We start from the raw sequence: 27,028 nt of genomic DNA on the forward strand, positions 1-27,028 counted from the left end.
TTCCGTGCGATACAAAATTCAGCAAAGAGGTTGATCGTAATGAAGAGTGCTGTACCCAGTGCCCTGTTGATCTGCCGTAGTGGTATAGGGCGGATCATTGCTGGCAATACATAAACTAACACAAGCCCTACCAGTTAACTAGGTACGTGTACCTGTGGAACAACAAAGAATTCCGCATGAGTCCTCTGTACGAGTACAAGTCTAACGACAGTAAACAAGTCGAGAAAATGGTGTTTCAGCATTTCTGTCTATCGTGTCAAAAAGTGTACATGTTGGTTGGTGTGTTTTTGTGCCCAGTATCACATATTTGCAGTCCCTTTTCCCATCAATCTATCCATTTCACAACATTATCACGTATCCCCGTTGATCCCCAAACTTCAATTTTTCCAGCAATTTGTAGAATTCCTTCATATGTACCAGATTTGTAACCGGTAATCGCGTTCAACGTCCTCTCAATCTGTCCTCTCCTCCCTAACGGGGTATGAGATACGGCTGCTTTGAAGAAATGCTTAACACCTAATTCGAATTTGTATCTTGTCGAACGCCATTTGCCGTCATATCCATTCGTCCATGAGAGATCCGATGGCTTTCTCTCATATGCATTAATAAATCCAAGTCGCTCATTCTCCGTTGTGCAATGCAGTTTAGTCCTGTCGATGGGTTAGCATAACCCTCTCTTGTGTTCAGGCATATGTGTAATTCATACCTCATCAGTAAGTCGGTCCAACAACTGTATACTCAGTATCATCACCAGCAGTCCTAGTGTCACTATCACAAGGAGTCCAAAGCCGAACCATCCTAGGACCACTGCGGCTGTTCCGACTCCGGACTTGACACTTCCATTGCCGAGATCCCTGGTCACTATGCTTGCCGCCACAGCCGCCGTGTGCTGCCACATCACAGACACCAGTACAAAAACTGATGCTATGAAGATGGTTGCCAACGCCACTTGTGACACAGCTCTTGAAGGGAACGGCCGTACTTCGTGTTCGGAGCCATCTGGCCCGGTACTCGTGTGCCAACCGGGGAATGTTGCGAGGAGGATAAAGGTCAGGAAGGCGAGGACGATGGCGATGATGAGGAGGTATGGGAAGACAATGGCGTTCTTAAAAGTACTGGCCACCCATATCAGGTTGAGAGGGTCTTGATCAACGCTGACCAGATCTGCAAGGGCGGTCGAATTCTGGTTGCACATCCATGCGCCGCCATCGGCCTTGATACATATGCCAAAGTATCCAACTCTTACAGTGAGATCGGCCTCATTCACAATGTTGGCGATGGCAGTCGAAACCCCTGGGTCGACCTGGACTGCACTGAAAACAGGAGGGTATTGTTGGTAGTACAGGGAGATGAGATAGATGTCGGGTATCAGAGGGGAGGTCGATGAACATCCTGCAAGAAGAAGTGCTGGACAATCAAAGTCAGCTGGAATGCCTGGTGTTCAGTCTGGGGGCAATTACTCACATAATAGGATGATTGCAATGGCTATGAAGATCATCAGGACATGGTGGTAGCCTATGAACGGCACGAATCTCCTCCATCCTGTTGCGAATCTAGGTGCCATGGTGCTCAATGTTCAATATAGATGGCTTTTGAGAGTCTCGTGAGTATTGGCGGGTAACCGTCCGTGCGGACGGTGGATAGTATGGAAACTCAGCACAGGCAAGATATCGGCACAGCGCCCGGTTCAAGAGGTGGTCAAGGCAGATCGGTTCGTCCTTGGGAGGTCCGAGTTTCGCGATGCGGATTGAATTAGAGATATCGCAATCGATGCTTTAAAATTCAGAGGTTGCTGAAAACTGAAAGTCAGTTGCCTGCGTCTTGTTTGATGGCACAAGGAATGGGAGGAATAGGGAAGAAGAGAAGGGAGAGAGGCGTAGCTTGATTTAGTCTCGCAATATTCGAAGACTGGGACTGCAAGGCACCAATTGCCATAATGTCTCAGAGGTTTGCCATTGATAATCGTGGAGGTTGGTATATGCGGTGAATATGATATTCAGGTGGTTGGGCGTGATAATTTTTGGTACATATTATTGAAGGGAGCCAAAACATGGTACCAAGAGTAGCTTAGCGTAGCCTTGCCCATTTAGTTTCCGGCGCTGTCGCGCACCCGCCAACCGGTTTGCTGGCCACGCTAGCCTCGTTTGTAAGTTTCTGTCCGCGAGGCTCCGTGATGTCACTTTGTGTTTGTAGCTAAACCCTTCGCTTGCAAGCATAAGCTCTAAAACCACCGGCATCACTTGGTAGACTATTGGGAATAAGCCAAAAGCTCTTGTCGCTCAAAACACGTTATTTCCTGGTGCTTTTAATAATGTTGCCTGCCTAAAATCAATTTCACAAAGTGCTTCGAGCATCAATCATACCCAATGATTCTTTGTGCCTACGCTTGGGATTCACGCCCAATCCAAGCCACAGGTCAACCAGTTCCAAAAGCCCACGTCATCTCAGAGGTTGAGATGTACTAACGAGATACCACAAACGCCAAATACAGTCCCTGCTTCTTCAAACTTCCAACACATCATGCGGGGACGAAAGCAAAGGCGCTTAAATCGAGGGTTGGTTTTTGAACAGGAGAACCGATCTCGGAGCCATCGTCTTCGCTGTTCGGTACAATAGCGTCCTCACTTCCACGCAGATTTGCCGCTACAGCTACGTCGTCTTTTGCAACAGCGGGAAGGCTAAGCGAGTTGAGTGCGGATCGTCGTCTTTCAGGTGACTGGTATTGAAAGGTCTGTAATAATTCTGGTGTTCGATGGCTTCGCGTGGTCGGACCTGTCTTCGTAAATGTACTCAGAAGAGCTGTCTGCATCCTTTGAGGATGCATTGCAGTCGTTGTTGGATGTAGAGGAGCTTTAGTCGTCAGTGGTGATTCGAAGGCAAATTTTCCAAGTAGCCTTTCATTTTGTTTTCTGACATGGTATTCCAGAAGATCCACGAACGCCTCAGGATCTTTGTCTTGATTGACATGTTCTATCCCGTTGGGGGTCGACTCCTGTCCATCGGCGCTCGTCTCTGAAGCCGACGGTAGTGATGGATACGATGGGGAAGATGGTTCGGCCGGAGGCGAAGACTGGGGTACTGATTCAGGAACATCATTGTCATCATGCTGTTGGTTTGTATAGGCATCAACGATTGGCTGTAGGTGGAGAGGTTTGGCTGGGCTAGCTTTCTGCTGTACATCGGACCCTGTCTCATGCGGCACATTGTCTTCAAGAAAATCATCTGAGTAGACCTGAAACCCAGATCGTCGACTCTTCTTAGCCTTGCCCTTCTTATCTGCCAACGGGCTGGCCTCAACTTCATTAGCTGCCGAAGCAAAGAAAGGGCTTTGCTTGACCTCACGACTCGGGGAAGGATCCGCCGAGTCCGAGCACAACCGCTGTCTTTTGAGAGGCTGATAGGTGGACATCGTAGACGCCCTGGCCAAGAAAGCCGAACGGTTGGTGTTCGTTGCTGAGTTCACAATCGCGGTCACGCTACGCTTAAGCGTAGGCGCAGAGTTCGCAAGCCTGGGCTCCCAGGAAGCATTTTGATGGCGCTCTAGAAGTCTCTGCTGGGACGGGGATGGTGTGAGGCTGTTAGGGTCCAACTCAGCAAGTGGCTGTCGGTGCGGCTTGAAAAAGGTCTCTATGGACTTCTTCGGCTTCAGTGACATAGGTGTTGCATAGCTCTGTCGTCTATTCTCACCCAGTGCAGGTCGACTGGCCACTTGGTCGGTTCCGAGCTGGATAGGTTTTTTCGAGAAGGGGTCAAGGTCGCCGCATGCTACGCCTATCGCTGTGTCCGCCTCGACGTGGGGTCCCAGATACGGCATATCCTGCTCTACAGCACCTGGGCTGAGGTCTGTGAGGAAAACCATCTTTTGCGCCATGGGACAGAAAACGCGATGGTGCAGGAATGTCAACTCTGCCTGCCGGAAATTATCCAGATAGCCGTTTGGAACCGTCAATTTGCCTTCGAATTGTATTATGCGCAGGATTTTCTCGATATCTTTGTATTTGCGCACGTAGCCATACGCAGTCTTTAGGCCCAGCTTCTCAATATTCGGCAGATAGTCGCAGCCACTGAGGATAGCGAGTCGCATGAACATAGTATCTGTCCACCCTGCGAGATTCACGTCTTTGCACAAAGGAAAATCTGACCTCTCAATCTCAACCAATTCCCCATATTGGTTGAGTTTGGTTAGCAGGCGCTTAGCACCAAAGACGAGCAGATCAGAGTCTTCCGAAAGAATGCCGTCTATGATACCTTTGTTCTCCAGGTAGACGAGCTGCGCATCGGCTTCATATGGCGCAACAACATACTGAACATTGAGCTTTTTCAGTTCCTCGATCAATTGCCGTGCCATTAGCGGAGTAACGTCCACAGACTTCTGCAATTCCTGCTGCGCTTGACTGGTCTTCCCGGCTCTATAAAGTTCCAATCCCAAAGCCTTGCTTTCTTGTCTTTTCTTTCGTCGGGCCTCATTCGTACCGGCCTTGCTGGGCAGATTGTCTCCGTCGAAGATCAAGTATGGTGTCACCCCAAAGTCCAACAGCATGCGAACTCTACTAAGTACAAAGTCGATATGAATGGTCGTAGGTTTTCCCAGGGCGAGGGCGAAAGCGCACCCCACGACGCCGCGATGTAGCCATCCGTACGCGTCTACTCCGATCGTCTGTCCTGAGAACTTTTTCAGGGTACATGGCTTCTGAATTGATCTAAGCAGGGGCAACAGTCCTGTAGGTTGTCAGCGACCAGTGAGAAAGGGTATGTTTGGGACTTACCCTTGATACCCATTTTCGCAGTATACCAACCCTCACCGCCTATTCGCACCAGTATCAGATGTTGCGACACCGCGACATAGGCGTAGGGTTGGAGGAACAAGGATTTGGCAATCGTGTACTTCGTCACTCGTAATACTTCGTGCCATTGAACGGTATAGTTGGTGCAACAATACAAGGTAGATTGTGGAATGCAAAGCCTCAATTGACAGGCGACTGCTTCGTTGAGGCGCGTTTGGACGCTGAAGGCGCGTTGTTCGGGTAGTCGATGGTTGTCTGACAAGCGTTCTGCAGAGGGTGACCGGCCTATCAAGCAGTCAGACAAAAAACAACACCGATAACACTCTATCAAGATTGCCGAAGTTCTACCGGTCCAAGGATATTTTTTTGGACAGTGATCAAGAGCGAGGAATTCTCCCCAGGTAGTCGTAGTAGTCGTAATTGAAGTACATTGCATCTTTGCATGCTCGATTCTATCGATTAAATATGGCGCGCTCTCTGAACAAAGTCCACAAACAAATTGCTAAAAAGAAAGGAGGAAAAACCAACAGTCTTCACGAGAATAGTCGAGATGCAAAGCGGTTACGAGCAGCCGGTGCGCGAGAAGAAAAATTGCACCGCATCATGGATGCCGCTCTCAAGTCTAATCAGATATATGGTATTTGCCGCTGAATGCTTCAAAGTAGATATTTGCTAATCAGTATGCTCAAAGTCGACAGGATAGCTTGGTTCAAATCAGCCTTAGAGGGTTCAGTCGGCGCTGTCAGTGATGAAGAAATGCACGTCCTTACGCAAGGGTACGTTCCAACGACTACATGACCGGCTCCTAGTCTAACGCAGATGTAGCTTCATTGATCGAGAGACTGATCAATTGGAGGAAGCTAAGAGCCAAAGGCGACCTGGTCGGCCTCCCAGCAAGATAGAGGATCAGATCAAACAGAGGAAGGAAGGTGAAGAACGCGAATTTCGCGGGGGCTTCTGGGTCCCTGAATTGCGAACCGATGAGGGTCGCTCGAAGCTCGAACGATGGACTGGAGACTGGAGTGGACTCAACACCCTGGATTTTGTGCGTGTGGTGAAATCGGGATCGATCAAGCCATCAAGTTTTCCACCCAAAGGCCTTTCTTGAAGGAGCATCGGCAGTTGATGCATGACGACTATACAGCATCCTCGAACATTGGCAGAGCAAACTTCCCCGAAGACTGGCTGCGACGATTACGGTTGATGTGCCATTTTCTACGCCGGAGAACGGGATGAACCCGACATATTATGAGAGCCTTCCTTGCGAAGATTTGCCTTGGACTATTTAATCAAGGCTGTCAGCACATCACGACGAATCGTTCGTCGAGAAAATGCGTACAAGAAAAGCATCGAACGCTCACTGAGGAGGTCGCATAAAAAGGGGGATCTAGGGATACAGCTGGGCTCTCAAGCACGGGTCATTGCCTCAAGCCCGGAGGACAGATTAATTCCCCTCGGAATTGGGTGCCTGCTGATCTTCAGAAGGGATTGTTGCGTGTCCTGTAGTATACAGCACTTACCAGAGGAGATTTAAAGGATGTGCAAAACAATAGAAAGTCTAGGTACGAGGTAGGAGGTTGATGTTGTCGCTTTCTAGCGTTAGGAATAGATGTCCGTAACAATAACATGATTTCTCTAGCGAATATGTTGACGCAAGGCTGCGATGTCATTTGAATCCGCAATTTGGAGAAATGGCGTGTTAGGCGAAAAAAAAGTCTTGGGATACTTTTGTACCTGTACAGGCATTCCATTGATCGAAACCACCTGCGCACCTTCTTTCTTTCTTCATCCGCGTCTTGAGAGCATCGTATTCTCATTTACACAACATGAACTCCCTACGACTAGTCAGCCGGGCCCTGCCCAAGGCTTCCCTACGCCAATCCATCGTTCGCTACTCCTCCTCAGTCCCGAGATTCGCAGCCCGTCGACCAGTATGGCAAACGGCAACGAAGGCATCATACCCTGCGTTTTCCACTTCTGCTTTCCGTCGAGAAGCTGCTGGTGATTGTAAGAGAGATGGCTGGACATGTTCCTGTTCTATGGCTGATGATCTATAGTCGACGTGGAACTCTCCGAGAAGTTGAATTCCGAACAACAGCTTGAGCTGGAAAACAGTGGTGAAGGCGCACTCAGCGAGATCAACGATTTCCTCAAAGGTCACGATTACTGGAAAGTGCAAGACAAGCCCGGTACTCATGAAGTATTCTTCACACGAGAATTTGGCAATGAAAAGTGAGGACACTGCTTAGCACTTTTACTGATGCGGGTGTTAACGATCATGCTTTTAGGATCAAAATCGCTTTGACCGTTGCCGATATCGACAACATCGCCGATGAAGACGAATATGGCGGTATGGACGAAGATGGTGCTCTTGATGACGAAGTCGACTTTGCGTCGAACAAGGCCACCATCAACCAATCTGGCGCAAGAGGAGGCAAAGTCGATGTTATGCCTGAGGACAGCATTGCTCCTGCAGACAGAGATGCAGAGGGTACCGGACTTCCGGATGAGACCCCGGCATACCCCATCAACTTGACAATTACCATCACCAAGCCCAGCAAGCGGGCAATCGAGATTCGTGCTGTTGCGCAGGAAGGTACTATTGAGCTCGACTCGATCAGCATGTTCCCAAAAGAGTCACTGCTTGAGGCGCAAACACCCAAGGACGCTCAAGAGGCCCGCAGTCTGTATGCTGGTCCCACCGTTGGCAACCTTGACCCCGATCTCCAAGCAATGCTTGAGAAGTATCTTGAAGAGAGAGGTATCGACGTGGATTTTGCCAACTTCTTGCCCAAGTACATCGACTACAAGGAGCAACGAGAATATGTACAATGGCTCGATGGTAAGTGATGATGTTTCTGGAATTGGTTGCCATATACTGACTCTGAACCAGACATGAAGACGTTCGTAGAGGAGTAATTGTATTGTCGTTTGGTTGTCGGACTGCCGAAATTCCATCTTGTTCTATCTAGACCCTCCACTTTCAGCACGAAATTGATATCGAAAAGTGTACATTATATAATGAGGCTCCTTCAGCCTATGCAATGGAGCAATCAGATACCCGGAAATGCACTGTACAAACTTGGTTTCACTTGCATAGAGGAATTACGATGCTTTTCCACAGACCTTGTGTGACATCCTAGAGCTGAGTGCCATGGCTTGGCCACGAGCCATGATTCTCGATACGAGCATAGCACCAATGGAGTCCAAGGGACAGGCGCACCCTCTTATGCATTCTGTTGGTCCCAGACTGCGGAACGCGTCTTGTCGAAAAGAATCCTTTGGTGACAATTCCTGTCTAAATAAGTCAAGACATTGGTAACAACAAGCTGACTGCTTTATAACGTCAGCCCTAAAATATTCCTGGCTAGGCGACGTCCTCTGGGTACTTGAGTATCGAGTGTCCTTCTGTAACCTGGTTCCCCGGTCAGTGCCTGATCGTGATTGCGGATCACAGACACCAGTGGAAGTCTGGATGCAACCATGGTTCTTCACTGCCTGGGGGGTTACAATTTCGAGTCGGACATCCTGATGACCACCTACGAGCCGAGGCAACTGTCTCAGAAATTGGGATTCGGATCAACCCAAATGTCCGTGTCCTTCTGTGTACGGCCAGTCTACCCAATGACAGGAGGGCTGACCCGTATCGATGACAATCGCCTCGACCTCATTGTTGATCCCTTGTCGCAACAACTTGCGGGGAAGGTCGAGTCCTACAACTAGTCCATCTACGTGTCAGTGATTACGACGAGAAGGTGTACACACAATGGCCGTTGAGACCATCATGTGGGGGCGGGACGACCGGAGGATTCTAACTTGGATAGGCACTTGGACGGGGCGAATTCGTCTAGAATACGAAATACGAATTCTCACTCCATGTCCCCAAGCACGATATACGAGACTCCGTGCAGTGCCCGCAAACAGTCCCCATCCTCGTCACGGTCCTCCCAAGCCATGAGGCGACTGGACGGTCAGCCCCTCAGATTCCCTTTTCACAAAAGGTACTTGTATCAGACACACCCCTACCCCCCTACATTCTCACCTCTTAATGTACATTGCATTCTGGGTGTGATACTCTTTTCCTTCACATCCCCTATTGCCCTGTTGATTCTGTTTCTCAGCGACCTCCTCTTGTTATGGCAATAAACTATCCCTTTGCAGCCCTAGGGCTGCTAGTGACATCCATAGTCTTTTATATCGTCTCTTCCATCGCCACGAGGCTGCGTCATGCTCGCAAAGCAAAGGAATGGGGCTGTCAACCTGCCGTCAGGAGAAAGTCCAAGCTGCCTCTGGGCATTGACCTCGTCTGGGATATCCTCCAAGCCGACCGAGAGCAGATCGTCCCCGACTTCTTCTTCCAAGTACACAAGAAGATGGGTGTTCCAACTTGGCGCCAGAATATTTTTGGCAGTGAAGTCTATATGACAACCGATCCGAAAAACATCCAAGCCGTCCTTGCCACACAGTTCAATGATTTTGAGATTGGTGAGCAGCGGCGAGGAAACTTCTTCCCGGTGTTCGGAAATGGAATCTTTACGGCAGATGGTAAAGCATGGTAGGTGGAAATGAACCCTTGTGCCTCAAAAGTCACTAACACCCCATCCTCAGGGAGCATTCACGAACCATGCTTCGTCCTCAATTTGCCAGACAACAAGTAGCAGACTTGAACCTTGAAGAAATCCATGTCCAAGACATGTTCCAGCATCTCAAAGCACACGACGACGGCTGGACCAACGTCGTCGACCTTGTCCCACTCTTCTTCCGTCTCACCCTTGACTCTGCCACGGAGTTCCTGTTCGGCCAAAGCGTGGATTCCCAACTCGCCGCTTTGCCAGGGTACACGAACCGGAAGGCCGGGGAGGCCGGCAACCTGGACTGGACCTTGTTTGGACCTGCCTTTGACGGGGCTACCATGGCAGTCGGGACACGAGGACGCCTGGCGGACCTGTACTGGCTATACTCGCCCAAACACTTCCACGACAAGATCAAAATCGTGCACCAATTCGCAGACTATTATGTCAACCTGGCCCTGACCACTGATTTGTCTTCCCTGAGCGAACAGCACGGCGAAAAGGGACAAAAGAGGGAGAAATATATCTTTTTGAAAGAACTTGTCCAAGCCACCAGGGATCCGATCGAGTTGAGGAGCCAACTTCTCAACATTCTTTTGGCCGGACGAGACACCACCGCCGGCCTCCTCGGCTGGACCTTCTTCCACCTCGTCCGGCGACCGGACCTGTTCAAGAAACTTCGAGACATCATCATCGACCAGTTCGGCACGTACGAGAACCCCACGGATATTTCGTTCGAGTCGCTCAAGAGTTGCACTTACCTGCAGCACACGATGAACGAGGTGCTTCGGCACAACGCGACGGTGCCCATCAACAGTCGACGGGCCACCAAGGACACCACGATCCCCAGAGGCGGAGGCCCGGACGGAAATTCTCCGTTGTTCGTGCTCAAGGGTCAGGAAGTCAACTACACGGTCCACGTCATGCATCTCCGAGAGGACATCTGGGGCCCGGACGCGGCCGAGTTCAAACCCGAACGGTGGGCAGGGAGGAAACCAGGGTGGGAGTTTTTGCCATTCAACGGTGGACCACGGATTTGCTTGGGTCAACAATTTGCCCTGACCGAGGCCGGGTACGTGATTGTTCGTATGCTTCAGAAATTCGATGTGCTCGAGAACCACGAGACGGATCCCGTCACGCGCCATCAGTACAGTGTTACTACGGCACCTGTTCGCGTGCCACTTCGACTACACGAAGCTGCTGCCACTACTCGTACTGCGGCCGCTGCACATTGAGTAGCTTCTTCTCCTTCTCTTTCATGTTCCTAGTATTTTGGGTCCGGGATGGTCATAACGAAAGAGCGTGCCTAATGATATGATGTACGAACATCGATTTCTATCTACGGTCGTTTAGTGTTTGAAGTCCAAACCAGTGTTTGTTGATGTTTGCCAGTCTTTCGTCCTCGTGACTTGTACCTGAAAGCACATGCTTTCTTTGTATGCTGTGTATGCTGTGTATGCTGAGTATGCTGAGTATGACGGAAATGATACGCCGGATCGACGATCTAAACCTTTCCCTTTGCGTCAGTTCTACTTGCCATGGAGTATCGTACTAGGAGCAAGAAAATGGATGTGCAAACCCGTCGAGGGGGACTGTCTTCTCCAGGCAATGGTTATCCACTTGCAAGGTTGTCCCGTCTTTACTCGGGCAGGTTACCTAGGTCCCCTGTATTGTAGAGCGGATAAAAAAAGGGTCTTGACGTGTTATGTCATGACCCGCATTTCATTGATGGAACCCGTCAATTTTCAGGTATGACGTCGAAAATTCTACAGTACTGCGTGAGGGTGTACAGAATCTCAGGTACAACTTGGAAGTATTGGCACATTTACATCACACATCACCTAGTTTGTGTATCTATTTATGAGTACCTGTGGTCCGTCTAGGTACTTGATTTGATTATACCTGCTCACAGAAAGTTATATAGAAATTACCAAAAGAACCCTGTCGAGGTGGTACCCGCATCCATATCCGTATCCAGGACCGGATCTACTTGTACCCAAAGGGAGTACTTTTAGGGAAGAGAAAAAAAAAACCAAGGGCCACAAAAACGAGAAACAGAAACAACAAGAACAATGTCATTCTCAAGCGCCATCTTCAAACTCTTGACATACATCATCACACTCTTCGTCCTTGCCGCCGCGGCCATTTATTTTACTGGGTACGGCGACGATGTAGCAGAGTGGGCCGCCAAACGTTACTACAAGGCCAAAGCGGTGGCCGAGGTCAAGGTTTTGGAAAATGTTGGAAGTGAAAAAGTAGAAGGCGCAATCAAAGGTGAGAATGACAACATCCACCGAAGGACTTGACCGTTCTAGTTCTTCGATGGTGTACTCCTATAGCTATGTGAAGGTGTGTGGCCGACTAACACGTCTGATATCTCCAGATTCACTCAAGAAGAATCCAGTCATGGGAGAAGGTGAACTCGATAACGTCGCCGGTGGTCTGGGTAAGGAAGCTGCACAACAAGGGTTGGGTGGTGTCAGTAGCAAACTCGGTGGATTGGGAAAGTTTTAGAAAAAAAAATCCAAGAACCATCGAGGACGACATTATCATCATCATCACATTAGGTATACGATATGGGAGATTATAACATGACAAGTCGGAAGATACTGGGAGGAGGAATCTTAGGCGTGTTGAATGGCGAGTACGGTATATCGACATTGATATTGGGAAAAAAAGGGGGGAACGGACAACAGTACGAACATCAGGGATAAACTTGGAACATTGTTACTGTATAGGTAGTTGTATTCGTAAAATGTAATATAGTCTTTAAGTCGATGCATAAAACATATCTCAACTCTCTCGGGGACGGAATTAGATGTTGAATACCCAAGGTAAGTATTCATCTCAAATAATCAGGTCTCAATTCAAACCAGGTATCTTTGGTCAATTGATCAAACTCTTCATCGTCGTAGAAATTCGCTCTCACTTCGACCATGTCACCCGCCGACCGCATGAAGAAATCCTGCTGAGACAAAGGCAAATGACATCTCATACTGTAGTTTGGATAATGCGGACTCTGTTGTATCTTGGGTTAGATAAAATTTGTAGACTCTTCTTGAACGCAACTCACCTGATACCCCAACCCTAGCATGATCCTGTTCTTGTTCGACTCGTTCGGCATACCAGCGTGCCACAATCTCAAATCACGTATCATGATATCTCCCGGTGAGCACTCGGGTTGAATGGGTGGTCGAATGGATCTTCGTGCTTCCTTTGCCTCCTCTGTGATCGAGGGGAGTGGTTCTCCCAGGCGTCCGTACTCGACAATCTGTTCGGGTTTCGTCGCTATGACCTGTTCGTGGTAACTGGCGTGGGCGTGGGATCCCAACCAAAATTCCGTGGCCCCGGTCTCCACCGTGAACTCGCACAGTGGGATGTTGGCGACGAAGTAGTAAGGGTACTGTGGATGGGCGAAAGAACAGTCTTTATGGGCTGGCTGGCGCATTCCCGGTGTGTCGGACAATGCCACGTTGGAAGTCAACCAGTTCCATATCGGTGTGTGCCCCAGGTATCTGTGTTGTTTTTTCGAGAATGTGAGCCAGAACATAAATAAATACAAGAAACAACAATGCGCTTTGTTGTTGGAGAGACTGACGCATTCGCAAGTTGAAGAAGAAACGGGTTGAAATATACGCCCTCGAAAAGATACGAGGATTCTGTTACCGGCGGACGTTGGAGGAAGTTTGCTATACGAAGTGTTGTTTTGAGCTCATGTTCAACAAAATCGAGACTCGTACTGTACCGAGTGCATATCCTCCTCCCCAAGGGGTGAAAATCAAGAGACCTACATTTCACTCCATGATTGAACGTCTGAGATGGATCGACTCTCTTCTTATCTGCATCCACACACATCCTTTCGTTGATTGTGGCAATGTGACCGGAGTCGATGACATCCTTGAGAACGACCAGGCCATCTTGGTGCATTGCCTCGAGTGCCTTTTGGAGCGTCGACGGGGAGTATTTGCCCTTTCGGCGTTCATCGTCTGATATACTGACGACTTGGACGTGATCCTTTTCTTCCATGGGGGCGATCGTCATCGTCTTAGCATACCTAGGTAGGTCAAGAGAGATTATGGGTACGATACTAGAGTCGTCACTCTCTCAAATGTTTACCATGAGTCAGTGAGACATTGTCGCCTTTGGATATCAATATCACATGTCTGACTTCGATAGCGAAGGACATGTCCGTATGTCGAGAAATGATAGGCGTCCCATCCGTACACAGCGCTCTAGGTACGAGTATTCTGGGTAACATTGAGCGAATCATTCGTGTATGCCATACAAGAAGCTTAGATTGTCATCGATCTAGGTGGTCATATCAAAATAGTACCTAGAGGTACCGTAGAATCCTGGCTTCATTTCCCTCCTCTCATTGTCCAACTTCCGGTGAGACCTGCCGAGTCTTTGAGCAGTTTTTCTCCGCACAATCAATTCGTCGTCATTTCTTGGCTTCAACTCCGCAGTCGGAAAATCATCCGCACCTTAGTTGTTGTTGCTGTAGTCAAACTAATGAATTATGCCATGCTTGTCAACATTCGTACTAGAGATACGAGTAGAATAGACCCCATCATCTTGTGTGGAGCTGATCAGCAATGTAACATGCATCGACCTTCAATGTTATCGGCACATTGAAGACCGAGCAAGATATATTCACCATGGACGGTTGATCGTTCCAACCTCTCCTCTTCCTCCTTGACTTTTCCATGGCCTCCAGCCTCTGAAGCTGCTCAATAATAACAACATGAGGTCGACAAGTTCTGGTACCAGAGTATGGTACTCCAGCTTCTTGCTTCTTTTAGCAGCACAAGCTACCACCTGCTTCCCGTTCTGGACCAGATCAACAACTCTCGACATCACACTTCCGGCTTCAGCAGAAGGTGCATCATATGGACAGTCTTCTTCGTTTGCCTCGTTCTCGTTTGAGCCTGCGTTCTGGGTGGAATTCTTTGGAAATGCAAGCAAACCAAACAATCTCACGTTCGAATTACTCTCGCGCATCCACGAGAGAGGCGGAAGACCTATCATCCGACCGGGAGGGATCACAATGGACAGCATGATCTTTGATGCATCTGCAGGAGACCCTGTACGTACAACAAGTCCAAGTGGTGGAGTATATCGAACAACAGTCGGACCCAACTACTTTCACAGCTGGTCCAACTTCCCGAACGGTACAAAGTTCGTCTCGACGCTCAATTTCGGTAATGACAGCCTCGACATTGCTCTGGATATGGCGTTGGCTTCTGTCATGTACCAGCAGGATAAGGTTGAATATTTTGAACTCGGTAACGAGCCCACGAACTATCCAAGCACGCGGTGGGACAATATCACAGCAGCCTATGTGCAACAGTGGAAGCAGTGGACAGGACAGATTGATGCAGCAGTCAATCACACATTGGGTGCTGAAAATGCTTCTCGACTGGGCGGTGACCGATGGTGGGCGTCCTCTGCGACCACAGACAAATCTGGACTCAATGTCCGGCCTGCCGACATCATTCCTGCCGGGGTAGACTCCGCAGATCAAGTCGCCGAATACTCCATCCATTCGTATGCTTTTTCGACCTGTGATCCCGCTCGTGCGGCGCTGGCGACCACCCAAAACATCCTCAACCATACCGAGCTCACCACTTACGCGGATGAAGAGATCTACCCTTCCGCAAAAGCTGCACTGGACTCCGGCACACCCTGGGTGATTGGGGAATTCAATTCCATCTCCTGTTCGGGCCAGCCGAATGTCACCGACACTTTTGCCCAAGCTCTGTGGTCGGTGGATGTCGAATTGATCTACGCTGTTCGCAATGCCTCATCTGTTCATCTTCATCAAGGTGCCACTTTGGTGTTTCAGAGTAGTGATCAAGTCAACTCAGCCGGTAACGATGGCTCTCCTGGCTTCTCCACCTACGACATACTTTATCCACGAGACAGCGGTAAACGTGGCAAAGCTCGTGCCCTGCCCAGCTTCGTCAGCCAATTGTTCATGGCCGAGGCGTTCCACACATCATCCGTCAAGGACGGCCCGGGGCCTGGTGTTCGGGTCAAGGCACTGGAACCTCCGCAAGGTGTGGACGCAGCAAGATTCGCAGGTTATTCATTCTACGTGAACGATAGATTGAGCAAAGTGGCATTGCTGAACTTGAACCCGTTTTACGCCAACTCGACAGAGAACTTCACACTGGATCTGAATCCGGGCTTGGCCGATCAGGCATGGGTCAAGAGAATGACGGCTCCATACGTGGACGAGACGAGAACTGAAAACGTCACATGGGCAGGACAGTCGTTCCAGAACGGGAAAGCTATGGGCAAACTCGACATCGAACAGTTTAAAAATGGAGACACCATCAGTATCAGAGGTAGCGAGGCAGTGCTCATCTTCCTTGACAAAAAGGACGTCTATGGCTTGTGAGTTGTGACGGGCCAAACCGACACGAATAATGATGCTCTTTGCTCTATGCGAAGCTATGCGAGGTCTTCCAAGTCTAATGGGGGCCTCCCGAGTTCTAATATACTATCTCTGACACATGTGAACACTCCTTCTCTATCAAAGCTCGATGTGCCGGGCTTCTTGGAACAATCTTGACAGCAAACGGAGGATAATCAATAGCTGGCCAGACAACCTTTTCCACCTCAATCTCCTTCCCCTTTTTTTGAAGATGTAAGTGTCAGCACGCGCATTATTCCTAGTAGATGCAATCGGACTCGGGGGTTTCGACCTACCGGTACAGGTTCAAAATTGAAACAATACAACATTCTCGACAAGAACATCCAAAGGTTCGTCTCGGCAACATTATAACCAGGACATACTCTTCTCCCTGCGTTTGAGTTTCATTGTGTCAGCATTTCCCGAACCACGTTTCTTTTTTCCTTTTTTTTTGGTCTTGTATTCGGAAAACTCACCTGCACCAAAAGCCCAATGACCCTTTAGTGGGTTATTCAGATCCTCATTCAAGAACCTCTCTGGCCAAAACCTCTCTGGAGCCTCATACTCGTCCGGACTCCGCGACAAATGGTGCATGTTCCATGTCACCATGGTGCCCGCAGGCAATTTGTACCCTTCGTACTCGTCGTCCTGGCTCATCATGTGTGGCACACCAATCGGCCCAAATGGATACCATCGGAACCCTTCCTTCACCGCGGCCGTGATGAAGGGCAAGCCAGGTTTATCTTCGAAGCGCGGCAGGCGTTTCGCATCATCCCCAACACCACCACACACTCGATCGAGGTGCTCGCGTGCCCTCTGGACCCAATCCGGCTGCAAGACGGCGGCGGCGATCAACTGACTCATCGTCATACGTGAAGTGTCACTTCCCGCCTCGACCAGACTTCCCAGGGCGAACAGTTTCTGATCTTCGTCCATGGTGGTCTTTTCCGTTTCCTTGAGAAAGTCAATGGCGAAACAAGGTCTGGCGTCCCCTTTTGCCATTCTATTTCGTACCCTATCAACTTCTTTTCCGTATACCCTGTTTTTTTTTTAACAAAATAATTAGCATTAGTGACGCCACCCCAAGTTTTTTGCACGCCGAAACCACACTCCCTCGATCACACCTTGAAGACTTTGCGACGCTATACGGGATATGAGGAACGTACCTTTTCGACTCTTCGTACAATCTCAACCCCTTTGCACGCCACCACTGCATCCAAGTCGGCAATTTACTCAAAGCGGGAAAAGTATCGACCAACGTGCTCCCGGGTTGTAGGTGCTTCACCATCTCTTCGGCCTGCTTGAGCAAAGGTTCCAAATTCTCGTCGTCAAGAAGCAACCTCCTCCCAAACACGACGCTCAAAATCACGGCGTTGGCGTACCGCTGGTTCGCCCGGTACCACAGTTCCGGACGGTCCAGGTAGTCCCACAACAACTGTTTACTCTCCAGGTCTTGGTATTCCGCGAACTGGGTCATCTGCCGCGAGTTGAGGATGCTGTGCATGACTTTACGCACGTCTCGCCACTGGTCCGTGTAACCCATGAGGACGATACGTTTGCCCCCCGACATCAGGTCCTGGACGAAAGGCATCGGGTTGCGCGAGGAGTACTTGGCCGCCCTCTTCTCCATGAGGTCCGTCACCACTCGAGAAGAGTTGAGGAAGATGAAGTTGGACGTTCCGAGGCGTAGCGTGAACCTGTGTGCGTATTTTACGACGTCAGCACCTATCCAATACAAAAGCGTGTACGTGTGTTTATTGGGTGATTCGGAACTCACATTTCACCATATTTCCTCGCCAGACTTTGTGCCCACGGTGCCTGTTCGATTTGAGTCAGGGGCATCTGGAATGAATTGCCAAAGATGGGTAACCCAGGCACCATTGGTGGGAACTTGTATCGACGTTGTCTTTGCCATTGTTGGAGAAACTTGTGTAGAATCCATATCACCACCGCTCCCAACGTGGCCAATAAGACCGGTGATGAAGAGTAATGAGCCATGGTTTGTTTGTTTGTTTGTTCTCGGTCGTCGGAATATGTAGAATGGTGAATAAAGTGTACTCGGTGTCCTATAGTTTGTATGGTGTATGTCGATAGGTTTGTCCTCGAATTCGTACTCGTGCTCGGAAATGTCTTGCAGTGTCGAATGATATCTCTCTCAATCAATGTCCGTCGTCATCACTGAACATGGCACTATGATTGACGGGTGTTTGCGTGGAGAATAAGTAGCTCGAGTTGTTCAGTATTCGTATGGTATCCCGTGGTTCCCAATGGGCAACACCTGGTTCCCTCGTACTACTAACAGACACCCTTTGAGACCCTCACCAACTCCCCTCCTTGCTTTTCTTTTACACAAAAAAAGGAACGAATGAAGAACTATTTGTTCATTCCACATCCTCATGTCTTGAGGCACTCCTTAAAAGATCAAAAGATAGACGTCTATTCGGACCCTAAAAGTAGTGGAAGTTCATTGACACGACGAATCGGGCAATTGTGGGGTATAAGGGGGTAAGCCAACCTGTGCATAGTCCGTACAGCACAACACACACATCCACACTTTTCTTCTCCCTTCAGACCAGAGATAAATATGCCGGGGACCGTCGTGATTTACTACCTGGCCCCGCATACACAATAACATTTGTGCAAAGTGGATGGATGGAAGGGGTAGATGAAAATGTGTTTTTGGAGTTTGTGTCGTTCATCCCATCTTTCTGTCATTCTGAGATTCATGACCTTGAGAATGGTTGAAGTTACATCAGACTAAGAGAATGTAAGTTTTTGCTATCCCTTCTCCTGGTGAGAGTGAGAGGAGGAAAGGTAGAGGAGTCCGAGAAGAAGTAATCGGTCTCCCTGGTCTACTTCGACCTCCTTCTCCCATCGACGACAAGTCCAGTTCATTTTCCACCAGTCTTTTGATTTTGAAGCTGCTCCCATAATTGTCGACCCAAGACTTGATCACCTACAACGACATCACCATCACCATCATCATTCACGGTCAAGAATAACAATTTGTCGTCGTCGTCGTCTTCGTCACTCTGCTGACCGGCATTCTCCTCGTCATGGTCTTGTCCTCCTTTGACCATTTCAAGTTCCACATCATCAACACAAACCTCCCAATCTCCTTGAAGTCTCCAGAATTCCTTTTCGTCGTCCCATATGTAAAAATCCGCAACCACCTCGAAGGTGTCGACACCAGTCCCGAACCCCGGTATGATTTTGGCGAACCTTTGGAAATCCACCTTGAAACTTTGCATCGGACCACCACCGAACAAGAGTAGAGCCGCCCTCCATACGTTACTACCTTTGGGTATATCTGGAGATCCACGAAACAGTGACGGGAAGCCAGAAGACTCTTTGGACGTCGGTAGCTTCATCAGGTTCAATTGAACGCCGACAAAAACGTCATGACCCTCGACGGAAACATTCCCGGTAGGTCTCAAGGTGACCGTACGCATGTCGAAGGTTCTGTTGTGAGTGTCGTCCGGGTCGTAACGACGTCGTCCCAAATTGTGAAGGCTGAGTCGTGGCCATGGGTACCCTGGTTTACGAGAAGAAAACAACGCGTTGGGTGCCGAACTGGCACACAGCAAGTCCGAAGGGTCAGGAAGGTCGGGTAGGGCTTTCGCCACGTTGACCACCTTGAAAGATTGAAAATAGACTCCGTTGTATTCCAGAGCTTCGTTAGGGTCGCCCATCCACGGGTCGAAACCAATCCCCGAACTGTTGGTTTCAATGTCGTCAAACTGTTGAAACTATCTATTAGTCTCGCCTGGGATCTTTGGGCGTACAAGGTCATATAAGAGAGAGAGAGGGGGAGAGCTCCAACGTACGTTCAAAGTGACATTGTATCTCTTCTTCCCATGGTGACTCTCGTTCTCACCCAGGGGAATCTGGTCACTATTCGTAGCGGACACGACCACCACCGAAAGTCCCGTCAAAAGGATGATTAATGTCGAAGTAAACAACATCGTTAGTTGAAGGCGCCAAAAGAGAATCTGAACGTTTGTCGGCAGTGGACAATCTTCAGTTGTATGGTTTGTTGTCATTTGAGGTTATACAAAAGCAGGTGCCTATTTGAAAACGAGACCCTTGATGGGGACCCCGCACAAGGCTGACTTGTACGGTAGTAACATCAATAGGACCCTGAACATTGTTACAGTGACGATTACGAAGTAGGTTTGGCAAGTCAACCCTAGATCTGTACTCCGTATGTGGTGAGGATTTACAGGGAGTCGCTAGGAGTTGCTAGGAGTCGCCTAAGGATCGATTGGGGGGGTGAAAGGACTTTTAGTGTAAAGGGGGCTGGAAAAGACAATACGACAACCAGTAATCGGACTTTGAGCAAAAACATACACACCCACGAGTATGCTTATATACAGTATGCTCTTTATACACATACTCCATACCTTACTGGGTTTCTTATGCACGCAAAATACCTGCCAATGGTGCCACTACAGATTCACATATGACTTGCCAGATCTCGGGGTCATCCCATTTCTGTTCTTGCTGTAGACAGACACTCCTGACCAAACAATATTCCAGTGCCGTCCTGTAAGCTTCCGGGTAGGCGTCGTTGGTGCTGTTATCAAACCACAGCATTGCACTGACTCGCCTCGGCATGGACTCTGTACACCCAGGGATCGAGGGACGCACTTCCTCCAACGTCTGTTCGTGCCAGATCTCGAGTAGCACGATCCCCAACTCGACAAGTTCATCCTTCAAGGAGATGTCATCGTGGTTGGTCGAAGAGGTCGTCGTCGTCGGCGGCGGCAGATTGGCGTGTACGGGTGGTGAGGGAGAGCTAAACGAAAGAGACAAGAATGGTCGCTTCACGTCAGGCTCACGTTTCTCGTTTTCAAGAAACATGACATTTTCTGCCGACAACATTGGTCGTGCCCAAGGAGTGCGAAGGAGTTGGAGGAAACTGGCCGCCAGATTCAGGGCTAAACTCAACTTCGGTCTGTAGAGAATCTTTCGACCACTCCCACCACCACCAGCTTTGTTGTTGCTGTTCCCCCGTAGCAATTCTCCGAGCACGACGGAGCCCTTTGCCCGGCAGACTATGAACTTTCTCTTCTGTGAGATGTCGGCCGCGATTTTCCCACCCTCGGTCAAGGCGAATATGGCATGCTCTTGAATCTTTCGACCTTCTTCGATGGCCGAGCAAATATCTTTGATCTCTCTTGATGATGATGATGTGACCGGAGTTTTGGAAGGAGATATGGTGATTCTGACTTTCGAGCCGATCGACTGTGTCTGATGAAGCGCATCGCTGGAGCTAGGCATGACATGTACTTGCGACTCATGCCAAAGGCTGTTTTGCGAGGGGTCGCCACCAGAGAAAATCAACTGAAAACATCGATCCTTGTTGGCGTGTGATGATGACGGCAACCTCTTTTCTCGCTTGATCTCTTCCACGCGATCTTCCAGAAGCAATCGAGCCTCATGATGTTGATGGCACTGAGAGATCCACGAATTCGCCATGGCAAGATACAACATGTCGGCTTGGTGTCGAATTTCCATGTACGCTTTTGCCAGTCTTTTCGATTTCAGGTTCGAATTTGCAACGTTGGACTGATTGTTGGACGACATGAGCTCAACCAGTCTCTGCATGGAATCCAACCGCGACTCCAATTCTCTAATCTCCTCGCTCAATTCGTCTTTGACGAATTGGACTGTGATGCGCGCAACCAGGTCAAGCTGACCTCGTTTCGCATTCTTGTTCGCTTCTATGATCTGGGAAAGCTCGGCGCGTTCCTGCAAGACCGTCAGCCGGGTTTTAGGGTCAGAGGCAACTGGTGTTTTTTTTACCTTCACCGGTGGTGCGATCCTCGCAATCTTTGGGACTAGTCGATAGACTATCTCCTGACATTGCCGCATTGCTTCTGTGATGGCGTCGTAATTTGGACCTAGATAACTGGCAACGGCATTCTTTACTTCATCATCTCGCAAAATCTCCAAAGACTTTGCGGACAACGTCTCTGGCGTTTCGTAACCACTGTTATTGAGTATGAAACGGAGAAGCTCTTCGAGAATCTTCAATTGGATCGTCAGTCTACAGGTGAGCACTTCCACCACCTTTCGTCTTCGAAAACTGCTCCGTAAACTCTTGAGGCCTTTCTTGTACAAATCCAAGCCTTCAATGAGGATCGGAAGTGCCCCTAGGATGAGTCCGGCGACTTCGATGCCGGACATGGTATTGTGTGGTTATCGTGGTCGAATTTGAGATGGAAGTGGCTGAATCGTTCACCACATCAAGAACTAGTGCGAACTTCTTCAGTCGTTGATGGAAAGAAGCACACCGACCTATCCTGTAGGGAAGCGCTGAAGGTGCAGGCGGCTAATAGCTTGGGAAGTCCCATGTCTGGCTAGTTACAGTACCTAGTTAAGCATGATTTGGGCCATGTCTGAGAAATGATAGGCAAGCGTTTTCAAATCCTTGCCCGGTGTCAGTGGGAGAGAGACAGTGTTATTGATTGTTTCTGAAGGGATCAACCTTACCACGAGGCAGCGCTGTCGTTTGTACTGTATTCTTCAGAACCACCTTTACCCTAGTTGATACGGATGGTGTGACAAGTTTGCTCACCCTTAAGATAGCGTAGCGAATCAAGATGCCAATGGGGGTTTCGCTACTGATCAGATCCGCCGCTGGATCGTACAGTACAAGCATTCGCCCGTTGAAGAGTGCGATCGGATACCAATGACCCACGGATTCTTCAAGGACGTGCAAATAGGCGAGCGATACGGCCTGCCATTGCATGGCGCTTGTTGAAGAACCAGGGTCCAGCCCAGTAGGAGGAAAGAGGAGCCTTTCAGGGGCGAAAACGCGGTGTTTGTCTCGCACAACACTAGAGCCAGCGGGGCATGATTTGAATATCGTCGGCGCCTCGCTGGATCCAGTCGGAAAGGGACTCGGCATCGTCCCGGGAGAAATGACAGCGGCACGGCGCGTTCAATACATCAGTACTTCTGAGAGCCTGAATAGTCAAGCCTATATTTCAACGAGTCTCTTTGAAAGAGTCTCTGCTATACATCAAGTCGTTGGAATGTCCAACTCCCACACCGTAATGAGGAATTCCCTGGCGATGACAAATGTACTCGTATTAACTGCGACGCCTTTATCAGGATGAAAACAACCCCTCTGGCAAGGCTGGCCCCGGTGGGAAGAAAGAACTTCAACCTTTTGGAACAAGTAATTCAAGGTTTCAAATCTGGTCTTCTCGAAGATGCCGATTCAAAGAATCATGACGCATTTCTGAACGAGTACGAACGATATCGAGTATGGGCGATTGAATCCGGACTGTTGGTTCCGGGCCACGGCTCCCTCGATTATCGCCTACGCGAATCAGAGACTTTGACGGAATTGTTTGAGGTGATCCTCAACGGCCTAGCCCAGAATCTAGAAGAGACTCTCGAACTTGGGCGTCCACAGAAAGGCGGCGAGGGTCGATCTCGCGAGCGACCGGATATCACAGGGCCACGATCTGACGACCAGGCTTGGTTTGAGAACGAGAACGACGACGACGATGATGATGACGACGTTGAGCCACAATCATACATTGACATCCTCCTTGAGGTCATTGTAGGCTTTCTGAACCGGCTTTTCAAGTTGTCTACAAAGATAAGGAATCCTTCCACAAGACTTGGACTCTCGAGAGCTAGGTACTTTGAGAGCATAGACGAAGCCACTGGCGTCGACCTCATCAAAGCGTTCGCACATTATGATGACGACTATGTCCGGTCTATCTTCCTCCAATATCGTCTGGAAGCTCCTGAACAGAATCGTGCTCAAGAGAAACAGGAGCTATCTTCTGCGACAGCACCTCAAAACTCCTGGCACAAAACCGAGGCTTGCGAATTGTGTCAGTCCCAAGGCTCGGTACCTGAAGGCTCCATCATATCGGACGGAGATCAACCGTATGATGGTCTCGATGAGGACGAGCAAAGTGATGAAGACAGAAGACAACTCCAGAATCAAACAGGGACACATTATTTGATGCACCGGATTGCGCGCGCAAACAACCAGCGTCGCCAACAATTTGGCTACTGGAAGAAGCATTACAGTAAATTGCAGAAGCATACCGAGATCGCCTTCCACACACCACGACCAAGACTTTTGGTAGAGCATGAGAGGCAGCTTGATTCTGTCCCCGTGGAACAACAAGAACAGCACTTGAATGTCAGATCAGCCCGCAGTCCATTGTTCTCTTTGTTAGCTCCGCCAACAGTGACAACGGCCACAAGATTGGAGCCGAGCTTATTGAACAGCATAGATGAGAAGTCGGTAACATCTGTATCAGAATACGCACCTTCTGTATGGGCTCCGGATCGTGAAAATATCGGCTTCCCACCGCCACCGCGAAAGCCAGTTGGTGAGAAATTCTTTGAATGCCCTTATTGCTTCACCATATGTCCATCCCAGATTTTGTCGGATAAGGCATGGCGGTGAGATAATTTCTCAATCTGTTTAACTGAGCTGACATCAGTCAGAGCACATTTGATCCACGATCTGCGGCCTTTCATTTGCACTTATCCCGACTGCCAGAGCGCTGGCCAGCTCTATGACACACGAGCAGCGTGGGTGGAACATGAAAACACCATCCACAGAAGACAATGGCGGTGTCCAGAGCACCCTGATTCACTCCATTCCTCATTGCAATCTTTCGAGGCACACGTCAATGCATTGCATGGGTCCGACGCGACCTACTTGCTCAGCAACACTTTTGTACAAGCCTGCCAGTCGTCCTCGCCTGACTGTGATCGACCATGTCCTATATGCCTCTCTTCTTCCTTCAGGAATGTGAAAGATCTACAGTCTCATGTCTCACGGCACCTGATAAGAATGTCGTTGTTTTCCCTGCCACGCTCCACTGATGCTGACGATGGTCGGAGTCAAGTCGGTTCTGATATCGCAGTCGGAGAGGTGCTGGATTCGAGAGCTGATGACGATGAGATTTCGTCTGAGGGCGGAGAGGCGTGGGATGATGTTGCAGAAGCGGCTAGATCTGGAGACATTGAAAGATTGACGAACATACTTCGGGAAAAGCAGGAAGACGGCATAGCTGTCGAAGTACTAAACTATGCTCTCTGCAAAGCATCAGAAAGAGGCCATGCAGAGATTGTGGAGCTACTTTTGGACAACGGGGCAGACATTGAAGCCTCAGACCGGGAATTGACTCCATTGATGGAAGCGTCGACTCTGAAGAACAACATCGAAGTGGTCCGGTTGCTCCTCAATAGAGGTGCGGACGTCAATGGAGGTCGCGGCTATGACACCCCCTTGACATTTGCGGCCGGAAATGGTTATATCGAAGTCGTGCGTGAGTTACTGGCCGCAGGAGCAGATCCAAACAAGATGATGAACGACGGGTATAGCGCAGCGAGGGCGGCAGCAGCAGAGGGTCGACTTGACTTCTTGAAATTGCTCATGGAACATGGTGCGAATATCAATGTACCAACATCACCTGCCTTACCCATAGCAGCGTCCATGGGCCACAAAGAAGTGTTTGAACACCTTCTTGCGAGTGGAGCAGATATTGAGGCAAGAGATGTAAACAGCTATACCGCCTTGATGGGTGCCTCGGCAGGGGGTCATCAACAAATGTTCGAAGAACTATTGCGTCGCGGTGCCGATCCCAGCCCTGTCGATGAAGATGGAAATACGGCTTTGACCCTTGTATCGGGGACCAGGGGAGAGAAAGTCGAAATCGCCAAGATGTTGATTGACAGTGGTGCTGATGTAAACCATGCCAATACAGCTGGCGATACCGCATTGCATGTCGCAGCAGCAAGAGGATACGCAAGTATGGCGAAGACCTTGATAGACGCTGGCGCAGATCTCGAGAAACCGAACCAAAAGACTAACACGCCGCTGCAAGCTGCTTTAAAGGCCCGCAAATATGAGGTCGTGAACAAGCTTTTAGAAGCAGGTGCAATTGGAAAGGCGCCACCAGACCCTATGGACGAGGTGATCCTGCCTCAGCCAGCTGGAGGCGCGATACCTTCGAGGAAATCACCCCCCAGACATCCAAGACATTGGTCAATCGACACTCCCCCATCATCGGAAAAGGCTCCACGACTGACACTTCTCCATGATGTCGCAATGACTTCAATCCTGACTGGCGTAAGATTTTCTCCAGATGGCAGATACTTGGCAGTGGCCGGACAGGCTGTGGCGTGGTTGGTAGACCTCGACGACGTGGCCAAAATGTTCGAGCTTCCACATTCAGGGTCAGATCATGCTGATCTATACGTTCGTTCTATTTGCTTCTCTTCGGATGGAAAATCGCTCGCAACAGCATCCGAAGACGACATAGTACGACTCTGGGACGTCGACAATCTGAAAGTGAGACATATTTTCGAGCACTATAGCCAAGAGCTACTTTCGGTAACCATATCGCCTGACAACAACATGATTGTGTCTGGCTTCCGTGACGGCAGTATATTCATAGATGACTGTGCCACGGGGGAGCCAATCAGCAGCTTCAGGATAAAAGGGTCCGCTACCTCTGTAGCTTTTTCGCCGGATAGTCACTTGTTGGCAGTTGCAACTGGGAGTAGCAATGTTTTCATCTGCAAAGACCTGCGAGATGCAAAGGTACCCAAATGGAATCTCTCAGAGATAACGCAGTCGCCCACCGACGCCGTATACAATGTCGCCTTTTCATGCAGCGGGAAACAATTGTATTGTGCCAGCCTCGACAACAATATTTATAGATTGCACTTAAAGGAAGAAGGCGAAGATGAGTCAATGCGCTATTGGAGCGAGGTCTTGCGCGGGCATGAAGTAAGTTGACCCTTCTGATTCTTGTAAGCTTCTCATCAAGTATCCAGGACTACGCCCTCACTGTGGCACAGACGAGAGACTGCCAGTGGATTGTGTCCGGATCCAGAGACAAGACGATCAGGGTATGGTCCGAGGAAACTGAGGAGTCCGTGGCAATTGTCAAAGGTCATCAAGACTCTGTCATCTCAGTTGCAACGTGTCCAGGGAAGAATCTCATTGCCACTGCTTCTGGGGATATGACTTTTACGGTGTGGCGATACGAAGTCGAGTGAGAGCCTGAGATGTGACTTATGTTAATAAGATACTGCGTACATACTCCGTAGGTAAGGGAGTAAAGTGGCTAATTAATAATTGACCGGAGTTATACGGCGAAGCATTATTTCTGATGCGGCGGGCGGGTGCCTATGACTCAATTTTAGTGGATCGGGCGCAGTTGATGGCAACTTCTAGATACTCGCGAGGCGGTCACCAA

The 27,028-nt window shown here is 49.4% G+C and overlaps 9 protein-coding genes across 12 annotated transcripts; 4 read left to right on the plus strand and 5 right to left on the minus strand.

The window, feature by feature from the left end:
- Nucleotides 1-127: 127 nt before the first annotated feature.
- Nucleotides 128-2,008, minus strand: PV06_04617 (uncharacterized protein). Its single transcript, XM_016405533.1, has 3 exons — nucleotides 1,465-2,008; nucleotides 707-1,407; nucleotides 128-650 (listed from the first exon to the last, which is right to left on the minus strand). Exons 1-3 carry the CDS (start codon nucleotides 1,562-1,564, stop codon nucleotides 645-647), a joined length of 807 nt encoding a protein of 268 aa, XP_016263739.1. The 5' UTR covers nucleotides 1,565-2,008; the 3' UTR covers nucleotides 128-644.
- A 309-nt stretch (nucleotides 2,009-2,317) lies between these two features.
- On the minus strand, nucleotides 2,318-4,779 carry PV06_04618 (uncharacterized protein; the record flags this gene model as incomplete). The annotated part of the gene is made up of 2 exons (XM_016405534.1): nucleotides 2,318-4,719; nucleotides 4,767-4,779. The coding sequence occupies 2 exons, from the start codon at nucleotides 4,777-4,779 to the stop codon at nucleotides 2,519-2,521; spliced, it is 2,214 nt and encodes a 737-aa protein (XP_016263740.1). The 3' UTR covers nucleotides 2,318-2,518.
- Nucleotides 4,780-6,523: 1,744 nt separating this feature from the next.
- Nucleotides 6,524-7,910, plus strand: PV06_04619 (uncharacterized protein). The gene is made up of 4 exons (XM_016405535.1): nucleotides 6,524-6,791; nucleotides 6,842-7,016; nucleotides 7,073-7,626; nucleotides 7,678-7,910. Exons 1-4 carry the CDS (start codon nucleotides 6,611-6,613, stop codon nucleotides 7,701-7,703), a joined length of 936 nt encoding a protein of 311 aa, XP_016263741.1. The 5' UTR covers nucleotides 6,524-6,610; the 3' UTR covers nucleotides 7,704-7,910.
- Nucleotides 7,911-11,193: 3,283 nt separating this feature from the next.
- Nucleotides 11,194-12,153, plus strand: PV06_04620 (uncharacterized protein). The gene is made up of 2 exons (XM_016405536.1): nucleotides 11,194-11,629; nucleotides 11,739-12,153. Exons 1-2 carry the CDS (start codon nucleotides 11,428-11,430, stop codon nucleotides 11,867-11,869), a joined length of 333 nt encoding a protein of 110 aa, XP_016263742.1. The 5' UTR covers nucleotides 11,194-11,427; the 3' UTR covers nucleotides 11,870-12,153.
- Nucleotides 12,100-13,396, minus strand: PV06_04621 (uncharacterized protein; the record flags this gene model as incomplete). The annotated part of the gene is made up of 4 exons (XM_016405537.1): nucleotides 12,100-12,374; nucleotides 12,429-12,870; nucleotides 12,954-13,044; nucleotides 13,147-13,396. 4 exons carry the CDS (start codon nucleotides 13,394-13,396, stop codon nucleotides 12,198-12,200), a joined length of 960 nt encoding a protein of 319 aa, XP_016263743.1. The 3' UTR covers nucleotides 12,100-12,197.
- Nucleotides 13,397-13,887: 491 nt separating this feature from the next.
- On the plus strand, nucleotides 13,888-15,878 carry PV06_04622 (uncharacterized protein). Its single transcript, XM_016405538.1, has one exon. The coding sequence runs from the start codon at nucleotides 14,100-14,102 to the stop codon at nucleotides 15,756-15,758; it is 1,659 nt and encodes a 552-aa protein (XP_016263744.1). The 5' UTR covers nucleotides 13,888-14,099; the 3' UTR covers nucleotides 15,759-15,878.
- PV06_04623 (uncharacterized protein) lies at nucleotides 15,853-17,771 on the minus strand (the record flags this gene model as incomplete). The annotated part of the gene is made up of 5 exons (XM_016405539.1): nucleotides 15,853-15,993; nucleotides 16,070-16,160; nucleotides 16,246-16,812; nucleotides 16,940-17,470; nucleotides 17,551-17,771. 5 exons carry the CDS (start codon nucleotides 17,769-17,771, stop codon nucleotides 15,853-15,855), a joined length of 1,551 nt encoding a protein of 516 aa, XP_016263745.1.
- Nucleotides 17,772-20,095: 2,324 nt separating this feature from the next.
- PV06_04624 lies at nucleotides 20,096-26,854 on the minus strand. Of its 4 annotated transcripts, none has more exons than XM_016405541.1 (3): nucleotides 26,618-26,854; nucleotides 21,582-26,570; nucleotides 20,096-21,527 (listed from the first exon to the last, which is right to left on the minus strand). In XM_016405541.1, the coding sequence occupies exons 2-3, from the start codon at nucleotides 21,963-21,965 to the stop codon at nucleotides 20,190-20,192; spliced, it is 1,722 nt and encodes a 573-aa protein (XP_016263747.1). In that variant the 5' UTR covers nucleotides 21,966-26,570; nucleotides 26,618-26,854; the 3' UTR covers nucleotides 20,096-20,189. The 4 variants fall into 4 exon arrangements, with proteins under 4 accessions (XP_016263747.1, XP_016263749.1, XP_016263748.1 ...); XM_016405543.1 differs by having other exon boundaries at nucleotides 21,582-23,942; nucleotides 24,080-26,854; XM_016405542.1 differs by having other exon boundaries at nucleotides 21,582-22,208; nucleotides 22,272-26,854.
- Nucleotides 22,835-26,828, plus strand: PV06_04625 (uncharacterized protein; the record flags this gene model as incomplete). Its single annotated transcript, XM_016405544.1, has 3 exons — nucleotides 22,835-24,215; nucleotides 24,261-26,556; nucleotides 26,604-26,828. Exons 1-3 carry the CDS (start codon nucleotides 22,897-22,899, stop codon nucleotides 26,826-26,828), a joined length of 3,840 nt encoding a protein of 1,279 aa, XP_016263750.1. The 5' UTR covers nucleotides 22,835-22,896.
- Nucleotides 26,855-27,028: the final 174 nt, after the last annotated feature.

This window comes from Exophiala oligosperma (genome assembly GCF_000835515.1).
Source record: "Exophiala oligosperma strain CBS 72588 unplaced genomic scaffold supercont1.4, whole genome shotgun sequence".
NCBI lineage: Eukaryota > Fungi > Ascomycota > Eurotiomycetes > Chaetothyriales > Herpotrichiellaceae > Exophiala > Exophiala oligosperma.